General features: G+C 50.6%; 3 protein-coding genes across 3 annotated transcripts; all 3 read right to left on the bottom strand.

Annotated features, from left to right (window-relative positions):
• Nucleotides 1–3305: 3305 nt before the first annotated feature.
• J4E82_011554 (uncharacterized protein) lies at nt 3306–5466 on the bottom strand (the record flags this gene model as incomplete). The annotated part of the gene is made up of 4 exons (XM_051737758.1): nt 3306–3507; nt 3703–4489; nt 4583–4886; nt 5458–5466. The coding sequence occupies 4 exons, from the start codon at nt 5464–5466 to the stop codon at nt 3306–3308; spliced, it is 1302 nt and encodes a 433-aa protein (XP_051582485.1).
• Nucleotides 5467–6213: 747 nt separating this feature from the next.
• J4E82_011553 (uncharacterized protein) lies at nt 6214–7764 on the bottom strand (the record flags this gene model as incomplete). The annotated part of the gene is made up of 3 exons (XM_051737757.1): nt 6214–6883; nt 6999–7632; nt 7683–7764. The coding sequence occupies 3 exons, from the start codon at nt 7762–7764 to the stop codon at nt 6214–6216; spliced, it is 1386 nt and encodes a 461-aa protein (XP_051582484.1).
• Nucleotides 7765–14426: 6662 nt separating this feature from the next.
• J4E82_011552 (uncharacterized protein) lies at nt 14427–15049 on the bottom strand (the record flags this gene model as incomplete). The annotated part of the gene is made up of 3 exons (XM_051737756.1): nt 14427–14834; nt 14884–14953; nt 15003–15049. 3 exons carry the CDS (start codon nt 15047–15049, stop codon nt 14427–14429), a joined length of 525 nt encoding a protein of 174 aa, XP_051582483.1.
• Nucleotides 15050–15818: the final 769 nt, after the last annotated feature.

The raw sequence follows: 15818 nt of genomic DNA, 5'->3' as shown, positions 1-15818 counted from the left end.
TCAGTCTCAGTTCGCGATTCTAAAAAATGTCTTGGCAGTCAATCAGGTCAGTTCACTACCTCCAGACTGACAGTTTGAACCGCAAAGATGAACTGACAACTGACTGATTGACTGATAGCAACTCTGAATCAAAGCCGGCCGCTCCGCCTGCACCACCCGTCGTTCTGCGACTTCCTGCTCGACCAAAAGCGATGCGGCGACAGGCTCTATGTAGATGAGAGCAGCACCCATGAGAACCTGGCGCGTCGCTGCCTTGAGCTCATGTCGACCTCTAGCGGCCTTCGACAAGACATGTGTAATCTCCTAGATCCTGGAGCTTTGCGGACAGAGATCAATGAAGAGACTATTAACAGCAACCTGCCACCTGAGCTGCAGTATGCGTGTCGCTACTGGGTCCATCACCTCGAGCGCAGCGGGCGCAGTATCGAAGATGGAGACATCACGCACCGCTTCCTCGAGACACACCTTCTGCACTGGCTCGAAGCGATGAGCCTAATGAAAGAGACGAGTCTATGTGTGCGACTCGTGGCGAGGCTACAAGCGCTGGCGAAGGTACGGCGTCGCTAGTAAAGTAATAACCGTGCTTTGCGCTGACCTAAGTGTAGCCGTCTGAAAGTAGTATTGCCCACTTCCTCCGAGATGCAAGCCGGTTTGTGCTGCGGTTCGTATCGATACTTGCCGAGGCGCCCCTCCAGATATACTCGTCTGCTCTTATTTTCTCGCCTGAGGCTAGCGTGGTGAAGAAGGTGTTCATCGCACAGGTACCCCAGGCGGTAGGAGTACTCTCAGGGAGAGATGCAGAGTGGGACGCGTGTCGCAGCGTGCTGAAGGGTCATACAGACGAGGTCAACGCGGTGGTGTTCTCGCGAGACGGACAGCTGGTCGCCTCAGCATCCGACGACAGCACAGTGCGGGTGTGGGAGACGGCGACAGGCACGTGTCGCAGCGTGCTGGAGGGCCATTCAGGTCTGGTCAGCGCGGTGGTGTTCTCGCGAGACGGGCAGCTGGTCGCCTCAGCATCCTACGACAGGACAGTGCGGGTGTGGGAGACGGCGACGGGCGCGTGTCGCAGTGTGCTAAAGGGCCATTCAGGTCTGGTCAGCGCGGTGGTGTTCTCGCCAGATGGCCGAACCCTCCACACTAATGCAGGTGACTTATCCCTACCGTCAGATCTTGCGCCTTTCCCACCTGTTCTACAACGCCAAGAACCGTCTTCTCTTACAGTAGAGGGCCAGTGGGTATTTCGTCAAACACGACGCTTCCTCTGGCTTCCTCCTGAGTATCGGAACTGCACTTCGGCAGTGTGCAGGTACACAGTTAGTCTAGGGTGTACCTCTGGGCGTGTAACGTTTCTTAGCTTATATCAAGACTAAGCTTTTAAAGCTAGTCCTAGGTTTTACGACGTATTACTTGTGTTTTAAACCAATCTACTCTATCTCATTATAGCAAAATCGTGCAAATGCAGACTAACGACTTCGTCTGCTGCTCCCTAGTATCTAAGCTACAGCGTCTGACGTTCTAAACTGCTACTATGCTATCGCCGCTTCTGCGGGGTTTAAGAGGTAGCATATTCTAGCCGCAGTAGAGCGCAAAGAGGCCGCTGTAGTAGTTGATTACACGATGCTAGGAGCCTTAAGCGCACCGATGCTGTCTAACGAGGCGCTGGCTCCTCAGCTGGGCCGCTATCAGCGCTCACACGCCGGACTTAGCCACATCCTGTCAGCCCGCTGCGGCACCATGCAAGCCGCCAGTCATCACGTGATTGCTCCGAAGCTTGCTCGCACGAGTCAGCTGTGGCTGGCATCTCGCGCGGATAGATTACGGCTAGGCCGCTTCTGTACAGCAAGGATGCGGGCTGCGCGGCTCGATCAAGCAATAGATTGTTACTGCAGCGCAACCAGCTTCGTGGAGGTCGTAAGCTGCTCGGCATACTATCTTCTTACAGTCTTCTACAGTATAGTAAGATTCTAGATAGGTGCACTGAAGTAGGAGATAGCCCGAGGAAGTCCGAGTCGGCAGCACTCTGCAGCCTTGCAGCGTATCGTGGTATTGTAGAGAAAGTAAGAAAGCTGCGATTACAGCATGAAGCCTCTAGGTAGAAGAGGGGTTAAGGTATCTGTTCCGAGGCTACCTAAGCTATGCAGCTGTTGCTGGTGTAGTTAGGAGAAAAAGGAGTGCCGGCGTTCCGCTACGGCTGTTATTCCGCTACGAGTGGATGGACGTTATGGTGGCTTCCGATTAGAGAGAGCCTGGTATTGGACGTCCTGCTGGTGGTTCTGCTCACAGCGTTTATTATCTCTCTACTAATACCCCCATGTTCGTCCACGATAGCGCATCTGTATCGAGCCTTCGGTGAGGACCAAAGGAAGCTGGGACATCAAAGGCTGAGATAGGAAGCTTTAAAGATTAACTTAAAGTAGGGAATAGGCATTCCGGCAGTTTCTCCGCGAAGAGGATGGAATTGCCAAGACTCGCTCTACGAGATGATAAGCCCTAGCCTCTCTTGGCATGCAGCAGGCTGCAGTAGCGTGCTCAGATATGCCTATAGCTGTGGCGCGCAACAGCGGCCAGCCAAGGCGGTCGCTTAGGTTCTTTGGGTTCTAACCCCGCCCTAACTTAGGTAGGCTGTCCACACTTTGCGCCGACTAACTTAAATACAGCTACTGTGGTCAGTGCGTAACGGCTAATTTCTAACAGCGGGGAGTTGAGATGTAATTAGCACGTCAACTTTCGGAGATATCGACCACTCAAAAGTGACAGTCGCGTCAACACTAAGTGTGCGGTAGGCAGCTGTAATATATCCGGCATAAAGAAGCCAGAGAAGCGGAATAAGCAGACATAACGCATGTGCTTATAAAGTCGAAACGAAAGCACATTGCGTAGACTCGAATACTGCAGAAGGTCGCGTTAGTCACACAATTCTCACGTCAGACCCCAATCTCTCCACACAGCCAGTTCCCACCTTTCCGACTCCAACCCTCCTGTACTCGCCATCTTTCCCTGTGGGCACAACGACTAGAACATAGTATTGCTGAGCGGCGTTGTTGTCCTCTGTCCTTCCCACCACGACACAATGATTTTCCGAACCTTCTGCACCGCTCTCAATATCATATCGTATCCACCCTGCCTCGTTGTTTGTAGAAATGTCGAGAACAATGCAGCGATCGCCCTCAGATTTTATCGTGCAACCTAGCAACTTTCCCACATCGGCAATTAATGCAGCAGGGTCACACTTGGTATTAAAAGCCAGAGCCTTAACCCAGCTCACTGAGCCTATTTTGACTTCCACAAATTCGACGCCTCCGCTACATGCCATCCATGACCACGATGGTACTTCTTGGTTGTTGGTATACGCGATACGCTCCGTCTGCTTGTCCGACGTCTGCTTGACCGACGTCTGCCACAGGAGATTCCTGTGAAGATGCTTTTTGAAGATGCCATATTTGCTGTTGCAGTCCAGCGCGCCAGCGATACGGGCCTCCAATCCAGATGCTGCGACCCGTCTGTCTGTGGGCTCAGTAAGTCCACGATTCGAGTAGTCCTGGAACAGAAAGTGGATAAATTCCACAGTACGCCTTCTACCTGATTTGAGGAGACGGTCTGGAAAGCTTGGGTCTATTAGGAAATAATTCTTTCGAGGTGCACTGATGACAAGAAGGTCAAATCAGTCGTGTGTTAACTCAGATAGAGCAGACTTCTTACCTTTTCATCTTTGTAAGGTTTTCGCAGTGCACTCCCTCTCCACACTCCCAGTAGGTCTGATTGGCGCTGAAGTGGATAGTCCGTTTTGCCAAGACCCTCTCTTGCATGACCCATGCTCGCTTGTTGAGCTCAGCTTCTTGTACATCCTTCTCGAAGTCATCCATATGGGTGCAGATACAGACTTGATGACCTGTGGTGTCTTGTACACGCATGTACTCAGTTCTTGCATTTCGGGCGAGAAACCCTGCGTTCGAATCGACAGCCGACGTTGCAGCGATCGTGCAGTAGGCTAAGGCAAAGACGTCTTCCATACGACCGGCTTCGCGCTTCCAATCTTCCGGGTTCCACTGGATGATGCACAGTGAGTCAATCCAGAGATACTCGATGCCCAGCTCCCGGGTCACTCGGACTGCATCTTGAAACGTCTTTGGTAGCTCAGAGAGACTGAAACTATTCAGTCGTGCAGCGATATTGCTGTCAGTGGTGCAGTATCGAGGATTGTCCTTCGATGGGGGATCGTTGCCCCATCGGTGAGACAACGCAGTATACTTCACACCTTCATTATCTTGGGGAACGTAGAGAAGTAGAACTTCTGGATCGACATGTCCAACGTAAACCAGCCTGGTTGGTGAAGCCCTTGGGGGTTTGACGTTTTCTCGGTTGTAAGCGTGGTTTGTGTCGCACCACTCGAGCCAGGTTCGAAGGAGCGCGAAGCGTGCAGCGCCTTCAGGCTCAGGTAGGACCGGGAAGCCGATTGGGATATCATCTCTGTCGGGGGGCGGGTACTCTGTACACAAGACAGATAGTAAGCAAAGAATGTTTTTAGCACACCAGAGGGGCTAGGGACACTAACCCACGTCAGAACAAAGCCTCAGCATACGCGGACCTTTACGGCCGAGTCGTAGTACCTCGCCACGTCGAACAATGCTAACATCAGCGTTCTTATTATCGTGAAAGCGTTCGGCGACTTGGACGAGGAACTTGCAGAGCGCACAGCTCCTCGAGGCGACGCGAATCGCAGAGAGGCGAGCTTGAGGATCCCGCCGCTCGGTTACAGGATCTACAAAGACACTGCAACAGGCGCACGGCCGAACGGTGCTAGAGTGGTCGTCCAGTCTACGCTCGGGCAAGGCCCTGCGCAATTGTCTAGCGAAGATGTTGTCGAAGGTGAATGACCAGTCCGGCTATCCCAAGGTTATGTAATTTGCACTAGCTATAAGCGCTGCACTAAAAGAGGCTTACAATCTAGAGCATAAGACACACCAAGGTTAGCAGCCGCCTCGCGCACCCACGTTCGCAGGTCGACTTACTTCCTACACCACCAGACACACCAAGGTTAGCAGCCACCTCGCGCATCCACGTTCGCAGGTCGACTTACTTCCTACACCACCAGACACACTAAGGTTAGCAGCCGCCTCGCGCACCCACGTTCGCAGGTCGACTTACATCCTACACTACCAGACACACTAAGGTTAGCAGCCACCTCGCGCATCCACGTTCGCAGGTCGACTTACCCACTACACCACCAGACACACTAAGATTAGCAGCCGCCTTGCGCATCAACGTCCGCAGATCGACTTACTTCCTACACCACCAGGCACACCAAGGTTAGCAGCCACCTCGCGCATCCACGTTCGCAGGTCGACTTACCCACTACACCACCAGACACACCAAGATTAGCAGCCGCCTTGCGCATCAACGTCCGCAGATCGACTTACATCCTACACCACCAGGCACACTAAGGTTAGCAGCCACCTCGCGCATCTACGTTTGCAGGTCGACTTACTAGCTAAGGTGCGTCCCTAGGTGAGGAGAGACACCGTGTCGCGAGACAAGTTTGCACTTCGGAACTTCGGCGCTACCCTATTTGCAGGTTTGCACAGCTGTTATTAGTCTATCACAATTAAATGGTGATCGCTTCTTACGATGATTAGCGTCCGGCATAAATCGCGGCTATGTTGACCGTGCTATCGATCGTTTCGTTACCGTCGTCAATCAACTCGTCAACTACACCCCCCTGTCCATCGCCTACTTCAGGGACCGCTTCAGCGCTCGGGGGGTTGTAAAGAGAGCGCAACGAAGGAAGATCGATTGTCTAGGCTCGAGAGATCACTCCGACGTGGGAGCGAGCATGCCGGGAGCCCCGTAGTGCGAAGCAAGAGGTCTCTGGAAACGAGCCCAAACTGGCGGGATGCGCTAGTGCATCTCGGCATGCAGTAGCGTGCTCAGATATCTGCGCAGCTGTGGCGCACCCCTGCTGCGCTCCCTGATGAGTCTATAAGCGGCCGCTAGCTCTACTTCGAACCCCGCCCTGTGACCAGTGTAAGGTTGGCCCATCTCTAGGGGTGGGGAGTTGAGCTTGAGCGCTTTGCTTATCGCAGCAGCCGTCCGCTTAAGGACGACTGTCGCTTCGATACCAAGCATATAATAGGAAGCGGTATCCAACCATAGCCTGTGTAACTAAGTGGAGAACAGATACACACTACTTGTACTCAACAAGCACTGCATCGGTTACACAATTCGCACACTAGCTCTCCACCTCTTGACACAACCAGTTCGAACCATTCCTACTCCAACCCTCGTGTACTCCCCATCTTCCCTTGTTGGCACAACAACCAGTATGTAGTAGTGTTTCTTGCTGATGTTTTTTTTTTCTTCCTCCGTCCGTCCAATCACGACACAACGGTCTCTGCGACCGCTCTCCCCGCCTTCCATATCATATTGGATCCACCCTTTTGCTCTTCCGAAGAAATTGGAGACCGTGTAACGATTACCGTTTGGCTTCAGAGTGACGTGCTGAAACTTTCCCACATCGGCGATCAACGCAGCAGAGTCACGTTCGGCATTGAAAGCAAGAGCATTAACCCAGCTAACGGAGCCGATTGCAACCTCCATAAATTTGATGCCTCCGCTGCATGCCATCCATGACCACGACGGTACTTGTCGGTCTTCATCGTACACGATGCGCTTCGTGTTACTGTCCGACGCCTGCCACAGTAGGTTCCGGTGAAGATGCTCTTGGAAGATGCCATACCAACTGTTCTTGCCCGGTAGCGCGCGTGCAATGCGGGCCTCTAACCCAGATGCTGCAACCCATCTGTCGGTGTCCTTGGTAAGTCCACGCTTTGAGTAGTTCTCGAACAGAAAGTGGATAAATTCCACAGTACGTCCTTTGCCTGATCTAAGTAGGCGGTTCGGAAAGCTTGGGTCTAGCAAGAAATAATTCTTTCGAGGTGAGCTGAAGACAGGGGTGTCTGATTAGTTGTATGTTAACTTAGATAGAGTAGACTTCTTACCTTTTCATCATTGTAAGGTTCTCGCAGTACACTCCTTCTCCACACTCCCAGTAGGTCTGATTGGCGCTGAAGTGGATGGTCCGTTTTGCCAAGACCCTCTCTTGCAGGACCCAAGCTCGCTTGTTAAGCCCGGCTTGTTCTACATCTTTCTCGAAATCATCCATGTGGGTGCAGATATAGACTTGATTACCTGCAGCATCTTGAACACGCACGTACTCAGCGCTTCTGTTTCGGGCGAGGAATCCTGCATTCGAATCAACGGCCGACGTAGCAGCGATCGCGCAGTAGGCCGAGGCGAAGACGTCCTCCATACGACCAGCTTCGCACTCCCAATCATCCGCATTCCACTGGATGATGCACAGTGAGTCAATCCAGAGATACTCGATACCTAGCTCCCGGGTCACTCGAACTGCATCTCGAAATGTCTTTGGTAGCTCAGAGAGACTGAAGCCATTTAGTCGTGCATTAAGGTTGCCATCAGTGGTGCAGAATCGAGGATCCTCTTTTGTTGGGGGATAGTCGCCCCAGCGATGAGACAACGCAGTATACTTCACGCCTTTATCTTCCTTAGGGAGATAGAGACGTAGAACTTCTCGATCGGTATGTCCAACGTAGATCAGCCTAGTTGGCGATGCTCTTTGGGATCTGACGTTCCGTTGGTTGCAACTGTGGGCTGTGTCGCACCATTCAAGCCAGCTTCGAAGGAGCGCGAAGCGTGCAGCGCTTTCAGGCTCAGGTAGAACCGGGAAGCCAATTGGGATGTCATCTCTGTTGGGGGGCGGGTACTCTGTGCTCAAGACAGGTAGTAAGCAAAGAATGTTTTTAGCACACTATAGGCGCCAGGAACACTAACCCACGTCAGAACAAAGCCTCAGCATACGCGGACCTCCATGGCCGAGTCGTAATGCCGCGCGACCTCGAACAACGCTAAGTTCAGCGTTCTCGTTCTGGTGAAAGCGTTCAGCGGTCCGGACGAGTAGTTTGCAGAGCGCACAGCTTCTCGAGGCGACGCGAATCTCAGAGAGGCGAGCTTGAGGATGCCACTGCTTGGTTGTAGGATCTACTAAGACACTGCAACATGCGCAGGGGTGGACGGTGCTAGAATAGTCCTGTAGTCTACGCTCAGGCAAGACCCAATGCAATCGTCTAGCAAAGTCGTTGTCGAAAGTGAAGGACCAGTTTGACTATCCCAAGGTTATTGCAATTTGCATCAGCTATAAGCGACGCGCCAAAAGGAACTTACCACCTACAGCACCAGACACACCAAGGTTAGCAGTCGCCTCGCGCATCTACGTTCGCAGGTCGACTTACCCACTACAGCACCAGACACACTAAGGTTAGCAGTCGCCTCGCGCATCCACATTCGCAGATCGACTTACATCCTACACCACCAGACACACCAAGGTTAGCAGTCGCCTCGCGCATCCACATTCGCAGGTCGACTTACATCCTACACCACCAGACACACCAAGGTTAGCGGTCGCCTCGCGCATCTACGTTCGCAGGTCGACTTACCCGCTACAGCACCAGACACACCAAGGTCAGTATCTGCTATTTGCCTTAACGTCTATAACTTTGCTCACCTCCTACACTTATGTTAGTCATTATTAACTTGGAGCACATACAATGGTCTAGCCACCCTCTGCATATCTGTCATTAGCTATAATTTAAAGTGTGCTCGTGTTCTAGGCATACCTGGAATGAGTTTTCGTCCCACGTCTTCTCAAACATTGCTGCAATTCTAGCTGTCATAAATAAGTGGACAACATCGAGAGATTTGCTCGCAACAGCAAGTGTTTCAGCAAGCGGGGTAGTCTATTCCGCTGCTGCCTAAATCATTGCGGGACAGTGGAGCAGCCAGTGACTAGATCAGCCACAGATACACCTGAGCACGCTACTGCAGCCTCCTGCATGCTAAGTGAGGTTAGAGCTTATTGTCTTCTAAGATGAGTCTTGGTGACCTCGCTACCTACGCGGAGAAACTGCCGGAACACATGTTCTTCATCTTAAGTTGACCTTTAGAGCCTCCGGCCTATATCTTTAGTAAATATACTTCCTATCTATCGCTCCGAAAGTTTTAAAAACATCCGTCGTCGCGGATGAACAGGGGGTACTAGCAGAGAGTTGATGAACAGTATGAGCAGAACGACCGGCAGGACCTCCAACACCACGCTCTCTCTCGTCGGAAGCCACTATGATAGAAGAACTACAGCTATAAAACTGCATCGCGTCAAGCTTGAGGTTCGGTAGGCTCTGTGGCGCGATTTCGAAGGTCCGGAGAAAAAGTGTCTCGTCACCTAGGGCGTCTCGTTACCTAGGGACGCACCTTACACCACCAGGCACACTAAGGTTAGCAGCCACCTCGCGCATCCACGTTCGCAGGTCGACTTACTGCCTACACCACCAGACACACTAAGGTTAGCATCTACTCTGTGCCTTAACGTCCGTCAGCTTGCTCACCTCCTACTTCCATGTTAGTTAGGAGCAATTTGTACAATATTCAACAGCCTAGTTACCCTCTGCATGTGCGTCATTAGTTATAGTACAAAGTGGCTCGCATTCTAGGCATACCTGAAATAAGTTGTTGTTCCACTGTTCGTCACACATAGCTGCAATTAATTAGCAGAGACAATGTTTAGAGACTTGCTCGCCAGGTCCAGCATTCGGGAGAGCGGGGTAGTTGTATCGGCTGCTGCCTAAGTCATAGCGGGATAGCGGGGCAGCCGGCGTCTAGATCACTAGCACCTAACTTTAGCGGGAATAACAAAGTCTACGCACCTGGCCGCTCTAAGTTAGACGCGTTCAGAAACCAGCCGACCTACGCCACAGCCACAGACACACCTGAGCACGCTACTGCAGCCGCTGCATGCTAAGAGCAGCTACAGCGCAGTACCCTACAGAAAGTGTCTTGGCGATAATATCTTCGGCGCGGAGAAACTGCCGGAATGTATGTCCTTTATGATAAGTTGACCTTCGGAGCCTGTACAGTAGTCTCGATCTTTAGCAACTGGACTCCATGTCCGCCTCTCCGGACGCTCTACAAATATACGTTGTCGCGAGTAAACAGGGGGCTAGTAATAGAGGAATGATGAACGCTATTAGTAGAACGGCCAACAGCACGTCTAACACCGCACTTTCTCTACTCGGAGGCGAGTATACTTCAGGAGCGACAGCTATAGAATATAAGCGCATCGAATTTGAGCTTTTGAAGGTCCTGTGGCGCGATTCCGAAGGCCCGGACGAAAAAGTGTCTCGTCACACAGTGTGTCTCTTCACCTAGGGACGCACCTTAGTCGACTCGATTGCCTGGCTAGCACTACAACTCGAGGGTGTACTATGTCAACCCGCTGAATATAATGTAGCAGTTAGAAGCGGCTCAGGTGCCAGGGTTGAGGAGTTGTGTCACAGGCGGCAAGTACAGGCATGACATGGCTATATATTTGAGATTGTTACCTGTACCCAAATGCCTAGATACCTATATCTGTGCGGCTGTTAGTCTGAGAGTGTTTACTAAGCTAGGTTGCTAACCTCGGTAGTCCCACGAGTCAACGCTTGATGGGTTACTATAATGCTCTATACTGCGCGAAAACAGCTTGCTGCGAAGCTTTTTGGGGGTCAATGCGGCCTTTTTAAGAACGCGACGACATATAAGAAGGACAGTCATAACGATCGGTGTAGGTCGAACGAGTCGTACTACGCGTTATCTAGACCTTCAGGACATACTTATAGATTCACATTATACTGCTATGCAGTTAACAGAAAACCAAGCTGCGGCCGTCGCGATTCTATTCTAGTTGTATTGCCAGCCTAGCTGCATTCGCTCTTGACTACCAAGAACCATCTGACACACCGAGATGTCGTCCCTCCAGCATTCTGCATACGAGTAACGGTATCCTTCTGTCGTTTCCCAGAACCATTGACTGTACTGCCTTGGATCTAGACCTGCGGCTTCCGCCTCCGCCGAGCGTACAAGCTGTAATGAATCAGCCCATAGAACTAAGATTAAGGTGCCAGTCTGGCTTACCAGACATGGCTCGTCTTTGCCTAGGGAAGTAACAAGCGCGTTGTGATCTCGGATGCAGAAACATGGGCGATAGATCGAGGACTGGAGTGTTACCGCAAAGTCGATGGGTAAAGTGTAACAAGTAGCGACTGCAGGCGGCACTGTAGGCTGCGGCAGACAGCCTGCAGCACCTATGAAGCCGAGGTAGATATCTAAAATGAACATGCTATGTCCTTGAAGGTGAGCGGGATTAGCGGTTTAGCTAGCTATCATAGGTATTATATGGGCGTTAGCACAGCAAAAGCGATAGTGAGCGTCAGATGCGGATAACCGAAGCCGGATCCTGGAACCCGTAAACTCGTGTAGGCGGTGCACAACTCAACAAACAATAAACGGACTTCTGTATACTGTAAACCGAACATAGGCGCATCGCGCGATACGAATGGTTGGCACGAGGCGCTCAGGCTGATTTTGCTAATGCGGCGCAATCACAGTAGTCAGTTTTGATTCACCCAGCGCTCCACACGGCGCAGCCTTTGCTGGTGAGCTCAAATGGATCCCCGCCCCGCCTTCGCACTCGTTGTCTGCACCAATACAGTTTCGATGTCAATAATGGACTCATCGTCCGCTGCACCTCCCGCGTATGTGGAAAACGCGTCCGATCCTTACTGGAAGATCAGAAACACAAAGTACAGCTCTGTCTTTGTAACAAAGGGTCCACCAAACGTGGAAGACTATCGGACTCACGCAAAGCACATTAAAAACTCGTTCTTAGAACGTGGCGTTGTAAGGCCTTATAATTCGAGGCTTAGGACATTTCGCTGACCATAACTAGAATCCTGGCTCTTCTGCTTCTGGTATCAGCCGTTTTGTTGAAGTCCAATCGAGCCAAGCCTTCTCGAACATTGAACGGCTCATACACGAATACCAAAATGTCCTACATACCATCGAACCACTAAATGAAGAGGATGTTCTCTTTCTTCTTCTCAGCCGATATTCGCAGTCCTCTGGAGCTTGCGTATATATGGAAATTAAAAGGCCAGGTGAAGTTCAGATCTTCGATTCAGCAATAGTTGAACCTCCAGTAAGCATTTCTATAGGGTATGGTATGCGCACGCTGACTATGTACAGCACATGTCGTCTATACAAGAGCACATGGCGTGCGCACCTGGCATGATCACCGCGGAGTTGCACGAGCCCCTGCTTGAAGATAGCATGACGGACGTTCCATACAATCCAGTCCCCCAAACGCCATCTGCTGCTGAGTTTGATTTTGCTGTAAGCATTAACTTTCCGGAAATGCTCATGGTAACACCCACTGCAACCCCAGAATCCACCACTACTACGGATGATCCTCCCACATACACAGATACCCCGACGGCGGGTGGGGGCTTTTTGCCGGCTAAGCTGCAACCACCAGCGTTCTCTGTGCATCGATGTCATCACCGAGGCATGGACCGTCGTGGCGAAGAGGATGCTTTCGAGCTGCCATTTGGATTTCCAGAAGTCATTCAGCATTTGCATACTATTCCATCCCATGTAAGTTCTCGGCATGCAAACGATATAGTTAGTTCTCACAGACCTCAGTGTTATCACACGGGCTTCCATATTCAAGACAAAAGCTATGAATCCATGCCCTGCCACGAAGGAGGCGTTGAAGCTTTTGAGTGTCACATAACAGCTTCTGAAGCTTGGATGTACATCACAGTGGAACGAGAAGGAGCAATCCTTGTATATGATTGCTACCGCGACCAAGAGGTAAACCTTTCCCAGCTCTCTTAGAGCTTAGCTTACCTCTAAGCAGGTATGGGCGCAAGCTCATCGAAACCACGAAGAATGTACTGGCTGTCCGAATCATTAGAATACATATAGCTTCGTTTGATTCATTTATGTAGTCGAGCGAATCCAATCAATTATGCAGTACTGAATCTTCCTTAGCGACTCCCTGTTCGTGATCTCAGAGTGATACGTCTGGACAATTACTTGTGATACTATGATGACATTGGAACACCCAATTGCTGAAGCTCGGATACCATACCATCAGGTCTCACAGTGTAAATGTGATACCGTTTACTGTATCCGTGCTTTTGTGACTGCGACAGGACCCGGGAACCGGTTACGTACTCCTGCCTCAGACACTGTCGAATCCCGATTCCGGAGAGGTTGTCGCAGTGAGGAAGAAGGAACTATAAAATGACCTTCGTAACCACATGCATCAATGTCGTAATGAACATGTGCTGCATCATCTTCATTCGATATTCGCCGAAAAGCACTGCCCAACAGCAGGAAAACAACCTGCCACCATACTCGTAAGTACACCTTTCGGTATCTGCGTAAGTTAACTGACCCTTTGGAGTTTGTTAGATCCACACCAAGACTCGCAGCTGAGAAGGCTCAAGGCGATCTTCCGACGCATTTTGATATATGGTAAGTTAGATCACCCCAACCGGACTCTGGCGTACAACTAACGTAATCTCAGAAGTCAAGGTCCGAGACCAAAATGGTTCCATCAGCGATAGCCAAGACCACCCCAACACCTAATAGCGGTAAAAAGCCCATATTCAGCTCGCCTCTAGTCGTCGGAGTGGTTGCAGCTATCTTTGTGGTATTCGTGGCATTAATTGTCTGGTGCGTGTGGAGACAGCGTCAACATGTGAAAGCATCAAATAAAATTCGTCAGGAAGCTGTCGAGAGACTCGAGGCTGGTAGTATGTTACCCAAATAGACTGCGATAGCAATGAAAAAGAAAAACTAGAAGACAACTTAATAGAAGACCGTACACCATAGTTCTCGAAAACAATCGTAAAAAGGTTGCTGTGATGAAGGGGTGCCTGATTTGCCACAGAAAGGACCTCACAAGGGGAATGTAACCCTCAGCCACTGCATCCTCTAGATCCATCCAGTTGGGTCTCCAATGCACTTCCAAGAGCTTGTTGTGCAGCTGGGCTAAGTTAGAATGGCTTCTTTCCTATCTCTTCATTCTCTTCATTCTCTTCATCGCTTTCCTGATTCTGTTCATTGCAAGCAATCAACTCTCCATGTACCGTAGTGCGCTCCCCGCTTTGAGTATGCTGAAGTGACGGTAACGCTAACAACTCTTGATACTTGTAGCGGCAGCCACAAATATGGCAAGAAATTTTGGCCATACCGTCGCCCTTCTCAAGGGCTGCACAGTCTCGACAGATAGGGTGTCCTAAGAGAGTCTTAGTATGAGGCTAAGAGGTGTATATCGATAGCGGACGTACCGCAGGAGGTTTGGATCAACTTTTCTGGATCGGTAAGGTCACAGACACCGCACATCGTGCTATGGAGCCGTTGGAAATTTTGCTCACCAAGCCTCTTGTGATGACGGCATACAGCATGGGACTTTATAGCGCAGTTGAAGCACCACGGCTAGAAATACTTAGCATTTTGGTCACCCATGACTAAAGTTCACTTACAGCTCCACATTTCTCCATTATCCAGGGTGAGCCTTTTCCGAACCCCATGCCACATTGGTTGCAGTGGCCAACTCCAATGTCCAGAATGACACCTTGTAGTGCTGCCAACAGAACCTTGTTTTGTTGGTCTTTACTTTTCAGGAATCTCTCCGTCTGTTGTTGACGAAGCTTCAGATGACTGTTCTCGTCCTGATACTCGCTGACGTTCGTGCTTATAGCAGAGAGCATGCAGGTTGCGGTAAGCACACTTCGATGTACCTCAAGCGCATTCGTCTCGGTAGGGGATCTTTTGAGCAAGATGGATTGGTCACGCATGACTCCAAGATGACGTTCCAGTTCAAGCATTCGGAGTGACATGCACGGTGTCGACTTCTTCTTGACGCGGTATTCGAGCTATATCTCGTCAGCAATGGTTGTTACCTCTCAATCGAACGATGCTTACCTTCAAGCCGTTGTGTCGCTTTTTGGAAGCCATCTGATTATCAGGATTGATATCGACTTGGAAGTAGAGGCTGTTTGCATGTCAGGATCTTGGTCATAGTACCCACCACTAAAACTTACTCTGGGCTACTTTGCGCGAGATTGTGTTTGTCCTGAGTGAGAGCCATCTTTGCTGCATTTATCAAGGACGGTATCACCTCTTATATAGAGCTCCAGCATGGACTCAATTTTCCGATCATTGAACGGGATATTTCAGACTAACTCCCACCTCATCCTACACACCGCTCAACATGCCACCCATACACATTTCTTCTGAGACAGATGGTCCCATGCAGCGAGAGAATTCTGCCTTGTCAACAATATGCTCAGTGCAATGAGAGCCAATGGGTCTACGTGGCATGAATCTCGAGATAGAGAAACAGCTATTTCGGGATGCATAACATACTAAAGAGCGCCATAGTGGCAAGAATCTTATGCGGCGCGCCATATCTGCCTTGATAACACCATGGTCAGTGTCGTAGGAGCCAATATGTCTCGGTATCTTAACGCCAAAGATCTTGGAGAACAAGGACTTCAAACATACCAGTCACAGTCTGGTCCCAGGGCGGCAGAGGATTCATGCATCACTCTGTGTCTACCTTGTGTCTGCTCTGTTCAGTCAACGACAGCCAATAAATTCGGCGGCATGAAGCTTGTGACATGGGAACAATGGTGCTCCTGGTGATGCTACTAACAGATCAGCGGCCAAGCGGCAAAGACTTCATGCACCATAGCATATCCGCCTTGCAGTAACTCTACTTGGGACTACGAGACAGAGTTGCTATCAGTCAATCAGTCAGTTGTCAGTTCATCTTTGCGGTTCAAACTGTCAGTCTGGAGGTAGTGAACTGACCTGATTGACTGCCAAGACATTTTTTAGAATCGCGAACTGAGACT

This window comes from Alternaria postmessia, assembly GCF_024291825.1.
Source record: "Alternaria postmessia strain BMP 2775 chromosome Unknown scaffold_229, whole genome shotgun sequence".
Taxonomy (NCBI): Eukaryota; Fungi; Ascomycota; class Dothideomycetes; order Pleosporales; family Pleosporaceae; genus Alternaria; species Alternaria postmessia.
This window is presented reverse-complemented; position numbering and strand designations above follow the sequence as displayed.